Genomic DNA, 17,447 nt, shown 5'->3' with positions numbered 1-17,447 from the left:
TCATCATGGCTGGACGTGGTGTATGAATACGCCCCTTACAACCAAATGCCCGCCGTAATGGGTGTACGCTCTATCAAGAGTTATATTTTGCATGGTATTATTCTCGGAACTACCATCATCAAATTTCCCAGTCAACCCCGGAACTTTTGTCCTCGACCGGGTTTTGTGGTATAAGACGAACAGAAACACGTGCTGTTAATAACCAAGTTGAATTTATCTTACCAAAGTATTTGGTGATGTCATGATCGTGCAAGACACGTGAATATTATGTTATATGCATATGAGAGGAGAACTGATTTGTCCATAAAATTGAAACTTCTGCAGTGCGTCAACCTTTATAGTGTATTTGTTATAATGTTTAGTAATTTGACAAAATGGGTGCCAGTGACAGACCAAGCACTGTTTACACTTAGAATGTTTATGTAAGAGATGCGCGTAAATGTTTTGGTCAACTTGTACCTTTTTGCCATATACACAGGAAATAACCGAAATCAAACCTTAACACTTCCATGACTTCTTCCTTACAGACATAATGTTCATAATATAATTTCAAAATCATAGTTCCTGCTTATAATTCTGCTCCATTATCTATTAATCATAGAAGAGAGAACATGGAACAGAAAATTCAATTCTCAAAGAACGTTACTCGATTGTGGTTTATGTATGAAAGTTCTTGTCCATTCGGTTTTGATGTGTTTTGTCTTTTAATTTTGTCATGTGATTATGGACTTTCCGATTAGATTTTCCTCTGAGTTCAGTATTTTTGTGATTTTACTTTTTACAAACCATGGAATAGACAATTCAGCAAAAGTTTTATGGAAATAAACTATTTGTAAACCTCGTTTATGTATCAATACAGTTTTCAAACTAGAGTGGTGCACCTTTGGTTAAAAGTGTGAAAATAAAAGTGCTATTTATAAAAGAGAAAAAAGAGTTATGCTTTAAATATCTTTAATTAAAGATTATATATTATATGCGTTGTCTTTTGTGTATCTCTCTAATTCAAAGTGTATCCTTCTATGCCAGTTTGCCTTTCAATCCAATCAGCGTAAAGAGGAATATTGGTATATACTGTTGACCTGTTTGCATTACAGGTAGTATACTGCCATGCAAAAATACCACTCAGAACAGTTGTACTAGTGCCATCTGTTGTTTTGCATGCCAAAGGTCCCCCATTGTCACCCTAAAAAAAAATAATATTAACTCATCATAGATACCAGGATTATATATATATAAAGCCAGACGCACGTTTCGTCTACAAAAGACTCATCAGTGACGCTTTAATAAAAAAAAAATGTTTAAAAGACCAAATATAGTACGAATATATTAAAACAATGAAACAGGATTATTTACCTGAATTTTTATAATTATAAGTGTATAGTGTTTAACAAACCAATAAAATAGAATATTACAACTTACAGTAACTGTTTTATTCTATATTTAGATATTTCACAACTCTTGTGGATCGCTTTTAGTATCAGAGGTATCGTATATTGTGACGTAAGACAAAGAATGTAAGCGTACTTACAATCTTAAGAAACAGTAATTCAATAGCAAATGAATACTTTCCTTTTATATTGCAATCTCCACTCTTCTTCCACAGTCGCTTGTGGAAAGTAACTATTATATAGGCATGATAGACATGATAGATATTTAAATGTCACAATTTGAAAGCTTTTAAAAAAATAACCGCTGGCAGATCTTTTGGGACGATTTCATCTTTTGACGATTACATTTTATTTTATATGTCAAATGTCCTGTTAAAAAATTGCTGATATAAAAATTTCTAGAATTATCAATATATAATAGAACATTAGATTTAAACATCTGACGATTAAATTTTCTTGAATTTGTCCAATTTTCTCTTAATAAATTGCTGCTATAAAAATTTCCGGAATTATCAGTATATTATAGAACATTAGATATACAATTACTTACAAAGCAGGGTTGTATTTTTCGATTTTCGTCAATGACGCATATCTGAGTTTCTACAAATGGAGTGTCCGTATTAAGCTGCCTACATTCCTCTGTGGTCAGAACTGTAATGTCCTCTGCAAATTGGAGGTTCTCTGGTTCTGTTCCTGTGGAATATATTAGCATACAATTACTTAAGTTATGCAATTCATTTACTAAAAAATGTAAAAACAACACTTAAGGGTACACCCTCCCCCTCCCTCCCCCCGTTTCTTGTACCGATGGTTCATATATCAGTGTGTTTTGTTATATCAGTTTTAATCGACCTCCTTTTTGCCTTATCTGGCGTTCTGTGTTACTGTGTATGCATGTGTTTAAGTGTTCCTGATGACGAATAATGTATACAAATGATCCGCGCTCATCATATTCTAAAAAAAATAGAGTTGTTTTAATAGTGTTAGTTTGGTTTTAGTTTTAGTTGGTTTCAGTGGCTGTCGTTTATTGATGTAGTTCATAAGTGTTTCTCGTTTGTCTTTTTTAACTTACCATTACTGTCAATTTCTCCCCATCCTGCTATTTGACAGTTGTCTAGATCCACAGAGTCTGAGCTTGTTGAATAAGGTATACTTGTGACTGTCGGTCCAAACGTGAGAGGAGTATGAAGTTCAATAACAGCTATGTCATTCTCCCATAATGCATCATCATTTTTTTCTTTGAATTTTCTATCAAAATGTGGATGCTAGAAATATAAAAAGTAAAATCACAAAAATACTCAACTTAGAGGAAAATCCAAAAACAATTAAACATCATTTATGACTTTAAAAGTAAAGAGTATTATATCACTCGTTGAATGCCCTTTAAAATTGTTAAAAAGTAATAAATTAAAAAAAATGATCAAACGGTTTATTTATATTTAAAATCACCTGAATACGATATGAGAAGATGTGTTATGAATGCCAGTGAGACAACTCTCAATCCAAGTCACAATAAGTGACTTATAGAATCAATTTAAAATTCTAGATTAATTTCAATTTAACTTAAAGTTTATCTTTAATCACTTAAGTCTGATTTATTTAAATTAATGGACGGGGATCACGTTCAAATATCTCATAAGAATACTAAAATTATACTGATACATAAATCAGTGACAAACAACATTATAATATATATGATGATAAAGTAGTAAATCTAAACCAATATTACACGTATTATTGCGCTTAGCCAACCCCATTCGACAATCACTGCAAAACTAATGACCACTTTTTCAAAAACCTAGGCAAAGTCTGACGCGACTTTTCATTGGACGAAATGTAAGCTGAAGTCAATATACCCTCTACTTCAAGAGTTTGGTTATACAATCAAACAAGAATAGGTCCCAAGTACATGGATGCCCTATCCGCGCTATCATTTTCTATGTTCAGTGGACCGTGAAATTGGGTGGAAATCTCTAATTTGGCATTAACATTAGAAAGATAATATATTATAGGGAACATGTGTACTAAGTTTCAATTTGATTGGACATCAACTTCATCAAAAACGATCTCGACCAGAAACTTTAACCTGAAGAGGGACAGACAAACGAACGGACGGACGAAATGACGAACGAACGGACGGACGGACGGACGCACGCACGCACAGACTAGAAAACATAATGCCCATAAATGGTGCTTAAAAAATATATATCAAGGTTTGCAGTCAATGTTATATTTTGCCTAGAATTCGTCTCTGTTCATTTTAATAACATGAATAATGCTTAGAAAATGTAAAATGTAAATCAAATAGATATAGATTCAAGTTCTGACAAAAAATATACACTTAATAGAAGTCAAAACGTCAAACTTGTTCCGATGAAAGTGTGATCTTTTGTTTAAAAGTGCGTAACGAAAAAAGTACAATCACAAAAATACTGAACTCCGAGGAAAATTCAAAACGGAAAGTCATCAAACGCATGGATAACAGCTGTCATATTCCTGACATGGTACAGGCTTTTTTATTAATGATAGTTAGTTTACATACTAGTATATTCTTTTATTCTCTTGCGTTTGTTTTCTGCCTTCTGTAGATTGAACCATTTTACTTAATGGTTTGAAATTTAGAAAGGATATAGATTGATTTTTTTTTTATTTGGTTGTAATTAAAAAAAACATAAACATTGAAGGTCGAGTAAATTTCTTACACAAATGTGCATATACCAGATTGCTTTGTATTTTCGTTTCTTATGATTTTTAGCTTATTTTTTCTTTTGTCATGAAGAACACATATTTATAAGGACATAGAACAACGGTTTCAGATTCTTACCTTTTTCTGGTGTTTAATTGTTCTTATTTGTATATTAGGATCTGAAATGTCCGAAAAGCCAGCTAGAACCCGCCTGTTAATAAGTCTGAAAGTAAATCACTTTTATAGTACTACTTCGACTTCAATTAGTTAGATACAATTGAATGAATAGACCTCATGCCATACAATCTCGTTGCATTTAACAAAAATATATATACTGAACATTTCTGCTCAGTCCTGATGTCCTTGTACCTACAGCTGTTTACACCATTATAAAGTGAAGAAAACATAGCATATGCCCATTTGGGCCAGGTAAGCAAAATGCAGCATAACTTATTTACCAAAGTACTCAAATATATCCAAGTTCATCACTTAGACGCTATGTATCTTGTTATGGGTTTATGAGCTGTAACCTGTCTGCAATTAAAAGATGAAATAAATAATGTATTTTTGTGTCGCCTCTCTCATGCAATTTTCTATCCATCTCATAGGTTCTGCATTTATTCATCTTATTGTTTGTTACTTAGACGTTAGTTATCACCATATTTAATTTTCTATCTATATAATATACTTTATAAATACGTCTTCTTTTCTTTTTCTTTTTTTTTTTAATATATGCTGTAAGGCTTTTATATCTGAATTGTGAAATATTAAATTAAGTGGCAATTTTAAACTTACGGATCTTCCAGACAACGTGCTATAGTTAAAAGCCACGTTTCAGAGAGGATTACTGCAGTACACCAATCTTCCCAGGGTTCACCTTTTCTGTCACGTGCTTCAATCCTTGCCACGTATGGGAAATCTTCTATGTCAGCATCCTCTCCTCCAGCGATACCGACGACAATCTAAAAAAAAACAAACGGAACAAGGATGTACCATGTATCTTATGTTTAGAATCAAATACGAATTATAAAAATTTACTTTACTTGATTAAAAAATATTGATTCTACTTAAAATGTACTTATACTCCATCATTTAAAAGTAAGCTGTCGAAACAGTTCATTTTCGTAACTATAAAAAATAACTAATTGAAGTGATAGCAAAATGTTGTGGCCATTACTATTACAGATATTAAGTTAAAGCAGCTTTTTCATTTCAATGTTAAGGTAAACCATTTTTTTTTTAATTTAAAATTTTCCAAGCATTATTTATTCCATTTTCCAAGATCTATTCCCTCAAAAAGGTTTTGATACATGACATAATACCTTTTCTGACCGAAGAAATATCATTTAGTTTCACAACTTCTTATAAAATGCAAAGGCTTATTTTATGATGTAAAGCTGACAATAATAATTTTTATCGATTTATCTTTTAAAATGTACAGTTTTATCAGAGCTAACAATAAACTCAATGTTTACAGGAAGTATACATCAAGTACAATGTTATATAACGGTAGATAATTATTTAATCTGAAGTGCATTTCTTTGTTACACTCAAGTAATTTCCCAATATCAGGAAAGTAGATACATTACCTTTGTTACCAACAATGGGTTAAATCTTAACTTTGAATATGATTCATTTGGTGCAATCATGTGAATACCTTAATGAAAACTTGCATGCCGCATTGTATTATTATGTCAATTATCAACGCTACAATTTTTATTGAAAGGACATTACATAGAACATAATATTTTGTTGATACATTGTACAAACATTTCCGTTTTATGACTATCATGATACCATTGGGCCATCGACTTGGTTTTTGATTCGTACACCAGTATATTTTCCTAATAGATATTGACAGACGTATCAAATCGACGTTAATCGGCCTCCAATGTGTAGAGTAAAGGCTTGTCTTGGCGTTATATTGTATCTTATTCACCTATGTTGTAAGACAACATTGATTGCTGTGTACAAATTAAACGAAGTCGGTGATTTCAGTTCAACTTCACCATGAACAAGTTGCATGTAAAATTTTATCAAAATCTGTGACAAAACCATTTTACTGGACCTTCAAGTTTAATGAGGAAGAACGTGATATCGAATTTTCAATGTTAGTTTTCTTAGATAACCTAAGCAAAACAACAAGTTTTACCATGATATCAGCTACCTATATCAAAACAAAATACGTCCTTTTTTCTGTCAATCAGAACTTACATACCATTAATTTATAGATTATTTAAATTATGAAATAATGATAGAATATATACAAAATTACAAAAAAATAAAAGATATTTTCAGATTGATATTTGATAAATTAAAAACAATATTATTCTCAAATTTTAATCAAATCTCATTTTGGACAACACAGTTGTATTTACCTTGTCAGGAAGTATAGCTGAAAAATATTAACACGTTCATTGAAAATAACCTTGCGTTCATTTAAAATTTTATTATGAGTAGAAAATTTCATACTTCATATTAAAAATTCATCATTTAAAAATGCAACTTGTTTGATATTTAATATTAACTTCCGTATGACTGTTGTCTTAAACTTGCCTACACTAACATTGCAATTTTTGAAGGATTGTAATAATATAAATTCATTTTCAGTTATTGCGATTTTTGAGAGAGAAAATAACCGCATACAGATATACGTACCAGATATCAGAATACATTTTTTGTTTTTGATTTTGTCATTAAAAATATATATATAACTAGAGTAAGGTGAACTTCTGTCGTCATTTATATATAATACATTAATATTACCTGTAAGGATGATTACTATCAGAATACCTTTCATTATGAGTGCAATACAGAATACCTGAAGCAAATAAAAAAATACTTATTTCAAGGTATAATGAATATTCACGTATTTTTTTTCAATTTCTGAACACTTGTAACACTGAAGCGCACGATACAACGGAGACTCAAACCACATTTGAAGCACAACTTACAATGCCATCACAAAAATTAATCACGAACTGAGGTGATACGAAGGAGGACGACAATATCGTTCACTAGTGTCTTTTTGGTTTTTGGTCGTTTTTCTTACTTTTGTAAAACATACTTATTACGAAGAAGACATGTATTGGGATTACATGTTTTCGGTAAGTTTAGATTACCGAAATAACAAAAACTATCTTTTCTTGAAGAAGGTGATAATTGTTTAAATGTAATTGCTCCCATGGTATCTCCTCCACATTGATAAAGGATGTTGCTTGTTTCTGATTCATTAGGAACTATTTCACAAATGATCACTATTGATATGTTATGTAGTCACTTCGATCAGGTTCAAAGGGTTGCAATGTGTGGACTATATGATATTGGTAAAAGGAATAAGCACTTAATTAACTATATGCGTCCGAAACATTTTTCCTTCCAAACCTTTAAAATAATGATACATGTGATAGGTGGCCGGTTTTTTCATACGTCATGCCACGGCGTACCCTTAGTTAAGTTGATGCACTGCATTATATTAAAACGTCCCTATTCATACTGTCTGCATTATTTTACATCCCGCACTGCAACGGAACCAAAATGTTTACCGTCGGGCTTAATAAATGCATGAAAGACAAAAAGGTATATTCTCAGTTAACAATTGTGCAGACATACATAAAAAAATCATGTCTCCGTTAACTATAGCATTTAAAGAAGACACTCCGGTAGCTTTATACACGATTAATTCAGTCTTGCTTGCCTAACGTCCAGAGGAAAATGTTTCATGTTGATCAAGACGGCCATACCAAAGACTAAAATAATATATGTTGTTAAAACAAATACAAATGGTATTAAAACTATTGAAATTAGAAAATCTTTGAGTTTGATTATTTATAGTATTGCCATTTTCTATAAATTGAAAACATGTACAATTTAGCAGTGATATACAAATGCCCTTCTTTCGCAGTTACAATATAGTATAGTAAAAAAATAAATTGAATTACAGTCATTATTAAAGCTTTGACATGTTTTTTAAAAGTTACCCATTGTTAAAAAAATATCAATATTCATGAAAAATACAAAATGATAAAAAAGCTGTCCCTTGTTGCTGTTTATGGCTCTAATAGTTTATAGCATAATCAAAACTAAATTGATAGAGTTGTTTTACTTTATAGAATTATTGAACCTAATTAACTTAACTTGATAATTCGGAATAGCATTGGATTTTACCCCAAAAAACTAGTGGAATACAGTAGATTTTATTTTAGAGTGTTATTTGATTAATTTCAGATACGAAATTTCTATTCACAATTAATTTAAAAAAAGAAAGAAAGAAAAAATAATCAGCTAAACGACGTGCCCTGCTTGAAAAATACTATCAAATACTATCAAATATATTTCGAAACCTAGATCAAAGCCGTAATGCGACATAAATGTTTATTAAAAATGTTCGAAATAATAATTAAAAAGCTTTCGTAAATGTATGTAGTTAGAATTTGAAAATGATCAACCATACACTTTAAAGTGATACATGTACGTGGTGGACGAACACGTCGAAACAAATGGCTTTTAAAGGAAATAAAGTTTAACTTACCAGATTAAGAAATAACTATCCGTCTGTCTATATCCCATCTACCGTCTTAGAATAATGACAGATGGCTTGGTAACTTTATACCAGTTGTGTTGGATTCCAACAAAGTTGTTCATTCAACGTCAACCAGTGGCTTTTGTTTAACAAATGCAACAGCAGCGCACAAGGAAGTTAAAGTTTAAGAGGGATCGTTGAAGGGAAAGACGCACGAAAGAATATCATTTGTTTTCCAGGTGTTTTTATAATTGTAAAAAATCCTGTTTTCGTTTAAACGGCACGCGTCATTTCATTATCAAAAAACGCTATAAAGACAAAAGCGTGGTTCTCAATTAAAAAACGCATTGAACGAAAGTACCCCTTAATCATATATTTAAACAAAGATACTTCCAACATATTAGTCCATTTAAAAAATGAAAGAACAAATGTTACATGCTACAAAAAAGAAATCCTGTTCAAATCTTTTGATCGATAGACGTGAAAGAAAAGAAGACGTAAAATCAATTAAAATATGTATCAAACATGTGTTAAATGGTGTTTGTTTTAACAAATTTAAAATTAATAATTTATCAAACGCTTAGTAGGCCAAGTAAAGTTAACATTAGGGCATATGAGATAATTGTTTTTTGTACAAATTTGAATAAATGGAGTCGATTGATCTTCATCCTTTCATAGTTTCAAACAACTCTCGTCTGATGCGAATAAACTCATCATAGATAGATGCAAGGATTACAATTTTACATTTACGCCAGACGCGCGTTTCGTCTACAAAAGACTCATCAGTGACACAGTGAAAAATGGAAATAACATCTCTATACTGACAAATAAGACATATTTAGAAATGTAGCGAAAATACAGATTCAAAACCACAAATGATAAGACATAACACAATATCCAACCAAATCCACAATAGAAACAACATAACTAAATGCATGAATGATGGATGTATAAATACCGAGACATCTACTAATAAAAGTAATACAAATTCACACTAGGGAAAACAATCATATTGGGAATAGGTCTCGTTTTAGACATAACATAGATTTTAAACCACAATCTAAGACATAGTAAAAATGTCTGAAAAGTAAAAAAAAAAGGGTAAGTTGAGACAAAGACACATCGTATAGATCAATAAATTATTGGGGGTGTCCGTATCGTTTACAAAGTGTCATTTTTTAATTTACATTGTCCTCCTTATACCTCTAGATCTGTTGGAGCAGTTTCTGTGCAAGGGCTACACTCTTTAATACTGAAACGGAGAGCTAATCGAAACTCATCAGTAAATTACGATATGCTGTCATGTGTTCTACTCTATTCGATTAAATGTCAGGTCTTTAAAAAAATGTAAAACAACATATCATAATGACCTGCATTTACAAAACTAACTGCTCTTGACAAATGCTTTATCTAGATTTTAAGTATTGAATCATTTTCAATTAGACAAGTGTTCTGACATAAAAAGAACGTGAAACTCTCCTACAAGAGGCACCAAATTTAAAGTTCCAGTTCAGGGGTTGAAGTCATTAAACTTTGCTCAGTGCTTGGAGCACAAAAATCATGATCGAAACATGAAATTCAGCATTTTGACTGGTTGGTTTTGAAATATGAGTACAAAAAACTGACTCGAAAGTTTTATGACTTCAAGGCCTGGCCATAGTGACTGCGAATTCGAATATCCTGCACAGCCAAACGAAAGCCCCACGTTTTCAAGTGACTTACTGTATTTCCAAATCCGATTAAATTCTAGGGAACTGATCCTTCATGAGAGTAACCATTTAAGATGCAAGTAATTATCACTTGCTCGAAAATTGTTCATATTGTTTTTGTTAACCAATAGCTACAGTTTAACCTTTCAATGATTTTTCCTTTAGTATATTAAAGTTGTACCAAACACCTTCACTAAAATTAATTTGGCTCATTCAATTTTCATAAAATTTTGACAAAGTGTTTACTTAGACCATAATGACAAAAAAAAATGTTTTCTTAGAACCTGAACCATACCCTATATCGGAAATTTTCGTTTGGCAAATAACATTTTTACTAACACCATCTTTGATCATTTAGAAGATAAGTATTGTATGAACAATAAAACGTATTACTAATTGACACTTTCAGCTGATATTTACAGAGTTATCTCCCTGTAGTGTTATGCATTACCTTAAGGCAACACTAGTATGCCAATTTCCAGATGGAGGTAAATCCAGAAAAGCGCTTCGGACGCAAGAAATTATTAAACGTGTTGTTTTCAATGTTTTACATTACTGGGTCGATACCTCTGCTGGTGGACTATCAGTCCCCGAGGGTATCATCAGCTCAGTAGTCAGTACTTCGGTACTGACATGATTTAATAAACTTTACTAAAATTGTCCGTTGTTAAATTTTGAAATTATGAAGAAACAAAGGTTTCAACTCCCTCAGGCAAAGTAGGATTTAGATGAATTTGGCTATTTATTTTAGGTATTTTTGACATATTAGCTCTTCAACGGTTTCGGTACTTAAACATCTTCGGATTTCAAATGTTTGGCTTTGAGCGTTCCTGATGAAGATAAATCCAAAAAAGCGCTTCGGGCGCAAGGAATTATTAAACGTGTTGTTTTCAATTTTTTTAAATCACTTGGTCAATACCTCTGCTGGTGGACTATCAGTCCCCGATGGTATCTTCAGCTCAGTAGTCAGTACTTCGGTACTGACATGATTTAACAAACTTTACTAAAATAGTCCGTTTATAAATTTTGAAATTATTCACACTAAGGTTCAAACTCCCTCAGGCAAAGTTGGCTTTAGATAAATTTGGCTATTTATTTTTAGGTATTTTTGACATATACATTGTAGCTCTTCAACGGTTTCGGTACTTATACATCTTCGAATTTCAAATGTTTGGCTTTGAGCGTTCCTGATGAAGATAAATCCAGAAAAGCGCTTCGGACGCAAAAAATTATTAAACGTGTTGTTTTCAATTTTTTTTTATTATCTCATAAATCGATAAATGTAATCAACCACGGAATTTAAGCTTATAAAAAGTAGCGATATCGGATGCATTGTCAAGGGAGCATCTGGTGAAATGCATGCAGCAACTGCCTTGCAAATTCAAAATTAGTCAAAATGCCAAAATCTGGAATTAGACATAATCGATGCAAATACTGATTTGACTACTTTTCCGGCTTATAGAGATCTTAAACTGCGAAAAAGTAGCTGCTATTTAGACGAGACACATTCATTTAGTATCGCTTTTAAACTAAAACAGTGACGATTTCTGTTGAATCTGTGTTTGTGTAATGAGAACACGCTTTAACATATTATCCGATTAGTGTGAACACGAGCGTCGTGTTAAAGTGTTAAGAGTTAACGCTAAACATTTGAACAGAGGGTATATAAGTTCTGCTGAATATGGGGAATTGTCGATTTGAAAGTTGAAATAGTCAGGTTTATTACAGATACTAGTTTAAAGTAGTTTATTTCATTATATATCTATCGAGATTTAACGAGGCGGGCCGTTATATTCATATTTTTTTATTGAATGAAACTTCATCGTACCTGCACTTATGATGCTAATTTACAACCATTGCCAAACCATTTTACCGAGGTTTATTTAATGAATGGTTATTGTCTATTTTGAATTTATTGAACCATAAAACTAATTTTTGACTCTTCACATTGAATAATCCGCGAAGCGGATTATGTAAAATGTGAAGAGTCAAAAAATAGTTTTATGGTTCAATAAAATCAAAATAAATTATTGCCATTTATTATAAATAAATTTCTATCAAAAATAAGGCTCAAAGAACTTTTTATATTATATATATTAACATTAACAACGTACACACATGTTGGAGTATGAATACACAACATCAGAGTGGGCGTGTTGCCATCAAAATTGACAACATTGAAAATAAAACTAATAATTTTAACCAATCAGAAGACAGTAAATACACCACATTTATTTATTAAAACATGTATCATATTCATATTATCATGTATTGTGTTATGTACAAAACAATTAAGGATTTTCACAAAAAAACTGCAAACTAAGTCTAAATTTAATATCCCTACATCTTCCATGCATAAAATTATCGTAATCAGTAATTGTAATCGACTGTGATCGATTAAATATTAGAATGCTATTACATAGCAAATTTACCTGACGATATCTGGATATGGGTATTTAGTCGGATCTTAACACGTACTTGTGATTTGTTTAAAACCGGTTTTAACGAAGAAATGTCGAAATGTTCAGAACTTAATTAAATCTGTTTTTGGGTAAGATGGTGCAAGCATACGATTTTTATTGCGTCTTACACTTTGAGAAGCGAATAATCTTTAGCTACTTTATATAAATATTGTGTAAAAACGTTAAATATGAGCTATGAAAGTCAAGTGGCTCAAGCATTTTACTGAGGAAGTTTTAAAAAATGCAAAGAAATATTTTAACAGTGGGTTAGATTTCATTAGTCTTTACTATAGATTGACAATTTTTGGTTATATTTATAATTTAGAATCATCATTGAAGGTGGATCGCGATTGCACAGTTAATCAAGTATATTGATGTGCCATTTGTATGCAAGAGTGACATTCTGTTGTATTATGTGCCAATTCGAAAAAGTTATACGAATATTGTCTCCCTTTAACAGGTTCTTTTTTTTATAATTAAGTTTAGGTTTCTGATATAAATTTGAATAGTTACAAAATGTATCAATTCAATATATTTCAGTATTTGTTATTGGTGTATCAAAAACATTGATGTACGAATATACTTTCATAAATTTGAAACGTTTAAAATGATTACATACCAATATAAAGAACCGTTCATCATTTTTGAAAAAGACTATGATTGAAATCGAATATTCTAACTTCCCTTCATGATAGATTGATTGGGTAATGAACCAGAGTTATCTAACGGTAATCACAGAGAGGGACTAGCAAGCAATTTTTAAATGTAGCTTATTTAACGTTAAAACAACTTTCCACTATAGACAAGTGTTACTCTATACAAATATAAGACCTTGTTAGCTAAATCTACAAATTTTATTAGATATTATTAAATTTTTATTACAATAGATTAATATGCTATTAAATAATTACATACAATCAGTTACCATACAAACACTTATTTCAGGTAATCGTAATGTTATCGACTACAAAATTAATGTTAAAACAGTAGTTATCATGATTAAATGTAGATAACTTCAGATTACTTTGGTATACTTTGTAAATTAAAACTATTTTGTATGAAATTGTTCTTGAAATATGAACATAATTGAAATATTATCTAACTTGTATTCACTTTGATTGATCATGATGCTATCTTATATAACAATTTTAAGATAACCAAGTTGAGTCTGTGGAGTGAAATGTGTGAATTATTTTGTACAACACTACATAAATTCATTTTTCTAACTAGTTATGGCTACATTTACATTCAACAGCAGGAGAAAACTCTCCATCCAAGTCACAATTTATAGATTTAGAAGGTGTACAGAGATATCGTATAGTACCTAGTATATGTTTGCAATTATTGGTAGCATAGACGAATATCTCACTAAACACCAATCGATAATTAACCGATAACGCATTTAAAATTTCCTAGAATTTTTCGACGATGTTTTCTAGTTTTATAGTTTTATTAATCTGAATTATCTGAAAGTCAGAACATGACCTGGCAGAAACGAATGGCATCAAACGAAACAACAATACCTATAAAAAAACATATAACAAATACACCGACCCATCCTATGACTTTAGATGAAAACCGATCATCAGGTGCAGATATTTTGGTCGCAAGATACTTGCTCGTGGTCTTAGGATTGATCTTGATTGCATTTTCTAATTCCTCTAATTTTTTACTGATATGACTTTCCTGTTCTTCTATTGCAAACTCCGTTGCATAATTGTTTCCTAATTTAGAACATGGGCATTCACAAGCTGGGTTCGATGTTGAAGATGACGATTTCGTAGATGTATGTAGATCTTGCTCTGTCGAATCAGTATCTGTATAAATATTTGAAGTCTTTTGTGTAGAAGGCGATATAGTCGGTTCATAAGTAGCCTCTTCTACTGATCCATTTGTTGTTGTTGATGTGTTATCACAATATAAGTCAGTATTTAGTAACCAGTCATCTGAAACATAGTTTGATGAATCAAAATCATTTCCAGCAGATGTACTTTTAATATGATTTGATAAAATATATTTTTATTGATCTGCGATATTGTTTGATAGATACAAAACGAACAGAGTAAGCTTTTGATAATTTATCTAATATATCAATAATAAATTCCCTTTAGTTAAAAAGGTTTCTTTTATCAATAGATATGTTTTAATAAATTTGTTATTAGTAATTGGATCCAGATTCAAATGTACATTCTCAATTTCACACTTGTCAATGAATAAATTAATAAATGTAACTCATTTTGACCATTACATTCATTTTCTCGGTTTTTTTTTTTAATTCAACCTTATAAACATTTAAAAGAGGTTTTTCAAAAAGGTTTTTAGTGAGATATAATCATTTTTATAATGTGCATCCTGTGTTTGTGCTTTTCCTTGTTTTTTTAAAGGCAGTTCAGTATTTTATGTTTCAGAACCACTGAATTATCCAGATAAGAACAAAATTAGCATATGTAGTGTAATTCTCACTGCTGCGTCATTAATCGAGCAAAGATATCACTGTTCAAGCAAGGTTGAGAACAATAAGACAGTTGTTTTCCACTCGTTTTTATGTGTTTGACCTTTGTCATTTGATAAGGGACTTTCCGTTTTCAATTTTCTTCGAACATGTCGAAGTTCAGTATACTTGTGATTTTACTTTTCATTGATTTAAAGTTAAATATGTTGGTTTTTCGAAAGTATTGTATGACGCAAACTTATACTTGTTCACTTCAGGCGTTATCAAATTTTATTTAGTTCCTTATTTGTATCACAACATGGCAATCGTATTTATTGTAAATATACCTGTATCAGCATCGTTGATTAACCAATGTACAGTTTCTTCAAATTTTGTGAGTAATCTGATATCAACAGCGGCTGGCAAACATTCCGAAATCCCAAGCAGTAAAATATTGTGCCCAGAAGTATTTCCTTGGCCTACATACATATGAGTTCTGTTCCATGACATCCAAAACGATTTGTAAGTATCAGGTTCTAATATTGGTCCATAGTATGCATCCACTGGTTCGCTTATACCTCTCAAATGAAGTGATGTTTTTGAATTTCCCCATCCTCCAATTATTACATAGTATATATTTATGTCAAAAGATAAATGTGCATCACGTAAAGCTTTGGCACTAAACTGTAGATAGTTAATATTAGGGTTAAAAATTCCTTCTCTCTTCAATGATTTTTCTTCGGGGTCGGTGATAACAAATTCCTTAGGCAGCACTTGATTCATGAAAATATAAAACAATAATTTTAGAACTTTTTCAAGTGAATAATTTTACATTTCTATTCTATTTAAATTGTCATTTTATCCCTTTACAAAAGGCTTTTTTCCAATTGTTTTCATTCATAATTTATTGGTCAGTTTATTTAAGAAATATTTTGCCACGTCAATAATAAAGTATTTGTTATCCTACAGTTCGTTTCTATGTATGTTGCATTGTCGTTTGTTTTTTGATGCACTTCATTGTTCTGTTGTGTCGTTGTTTTCCTCTAATCGTTGATGTGTTTCCATCAGTTTTAGTTTGTAACCCGGATTTTTTTCTCTGATAAAATATAACTAAACTGGCTTCTAAGAAATTTGTTTTTCTTTCTATTTCACTTTCATTAACAGTTCAAAAAAAGTATTGTAAGTGTTGTCCTATTTCGTAGCTAATGCCCTTTTAAAGTTTATTTGTTTCAATCTAATTAGTTGTCTCTGATTTTTGAAAGAAAGCGACATAGTTTAAACGCGAAATGAACCTCAAAAAGGACTGTTATCCAGAAAGAAATATGCACATTATCGTTTGTTCAACATTGAAGCAGAATTACACAAGATTTTACAGGAAACTAAAGCAAAAGTCTATTTGTGTAAATGTTTGTGTACAAAAGATAGCTGCTTGTATCATATTAATTAAAATCCTTCTAGTATTTGCAAAAAATCTTGTTTGGTTTAAGTAGAAATTGAATATTGTATACGGACGAATAGCGTTTACTAGGAGAACATAATGGAATTTTGTCAGTATCCCCCCCCCCCTTCCGAAATAAATAGAGAACATACCAATTAATGTACAGATTTCAATCAAGGAAAACGTTAGCAGCACTTTGATCATCGTTTTATGCTTTAAATCCACTTCTTATTGCACTATTTGAACATCACAAGGTAACTTCCCTCGTTTCAATTATACTTCATAGATATTCAATGTACATTCTAGTTATCTTGGTTTTATGTCCTTTCATCAAAAACAGACACTTATCTGACTGAATATTATCTCGATAGCTTTTTTTTAAATACAATGCGATGTCTCCGATTACCCGGAAAATGGCAAATTCCGATATAGAATCACTAAGCACAAAATATATATATAATAATCGATCTGTCATGATTGAAAAATATTCTGAAAATGTTTCTGATTCAGTTTTATTTATTAATTGAAAAGATTATCTTATATCAATGTAGAATACGATATTGTAAAATAAATGACAGATTACGGATATTAGAAACACATACCCATTAGTGATAAGATTCAGATATATTGATATACATTCTATATGTTCCTAATGTGGTTACTACATTCCTGTCCCCTTTTCACGAACGAAACCTACCGATTTAATACTTGTTTATGGTTATGACTAACATGAGCAACACGACTGGTGCAACATCTCGAGCGAGATCAGGTTATCCTTCCGGAGTACCCGAGATTACCCCCAGTTTTTTGG

At 31.1% G+C, this 17,447-nt stretch overlaps 1 protein-coding gene across 1 annotated transcript; it reads right to left on the bottom strand.

The window, feature by feature from the left end:
- Window positions 1-943: 943 nt before the first annotated feature.
- On the bottom strand, window positions 944-8,858 carry LOC139527582 (complement factor D-like). Its single transcript, XM_071323096.1, has 8 exons — window positions 8,606-8,858; window positions 6,841-6,895; window positions 6,453-6,469; window positions 4,870-5,036; window positions 4,213-4,297; window positions 2,461-2,653; window positions 1,939-2,081; window positions 944-1,183 (listed from the first exon to the last, which is right to left on the bottom strand). The coding sequence occupies exons 2-8, from the start codon at window positions 6,872-6,874 to the stop codon at window positions 998-1,000; spliced, it is 825 nt and encodes a 274-aa protein (XP_071179197.1). The 5' UTR covers window positions 6,875-6,895; window positions 8,606-8,858; the 3' UTR covers window positions 944-997.
- Between the last annotated feature and the right edge of the window lie 8,589 nt (window positions 8,859-17,447).

Source organism: Mytilus edulis, chromosome 6, assembly GCF_963676685.1.
Source record: "Mytilus edulis chromosome 6, xbMytEdul2.2, whole genome shotgun sequence".
Taxonomy (NCBI): domain Eukaryota; kingdom Metazoa; phylum Mollusca; class Bivalvia; order Mytilida; family Mytilidae; genus Mytilus; species Mytilus edulis.
This window is presented reverse-complemented; position numbering and strand designations above follow the sequence as displayed.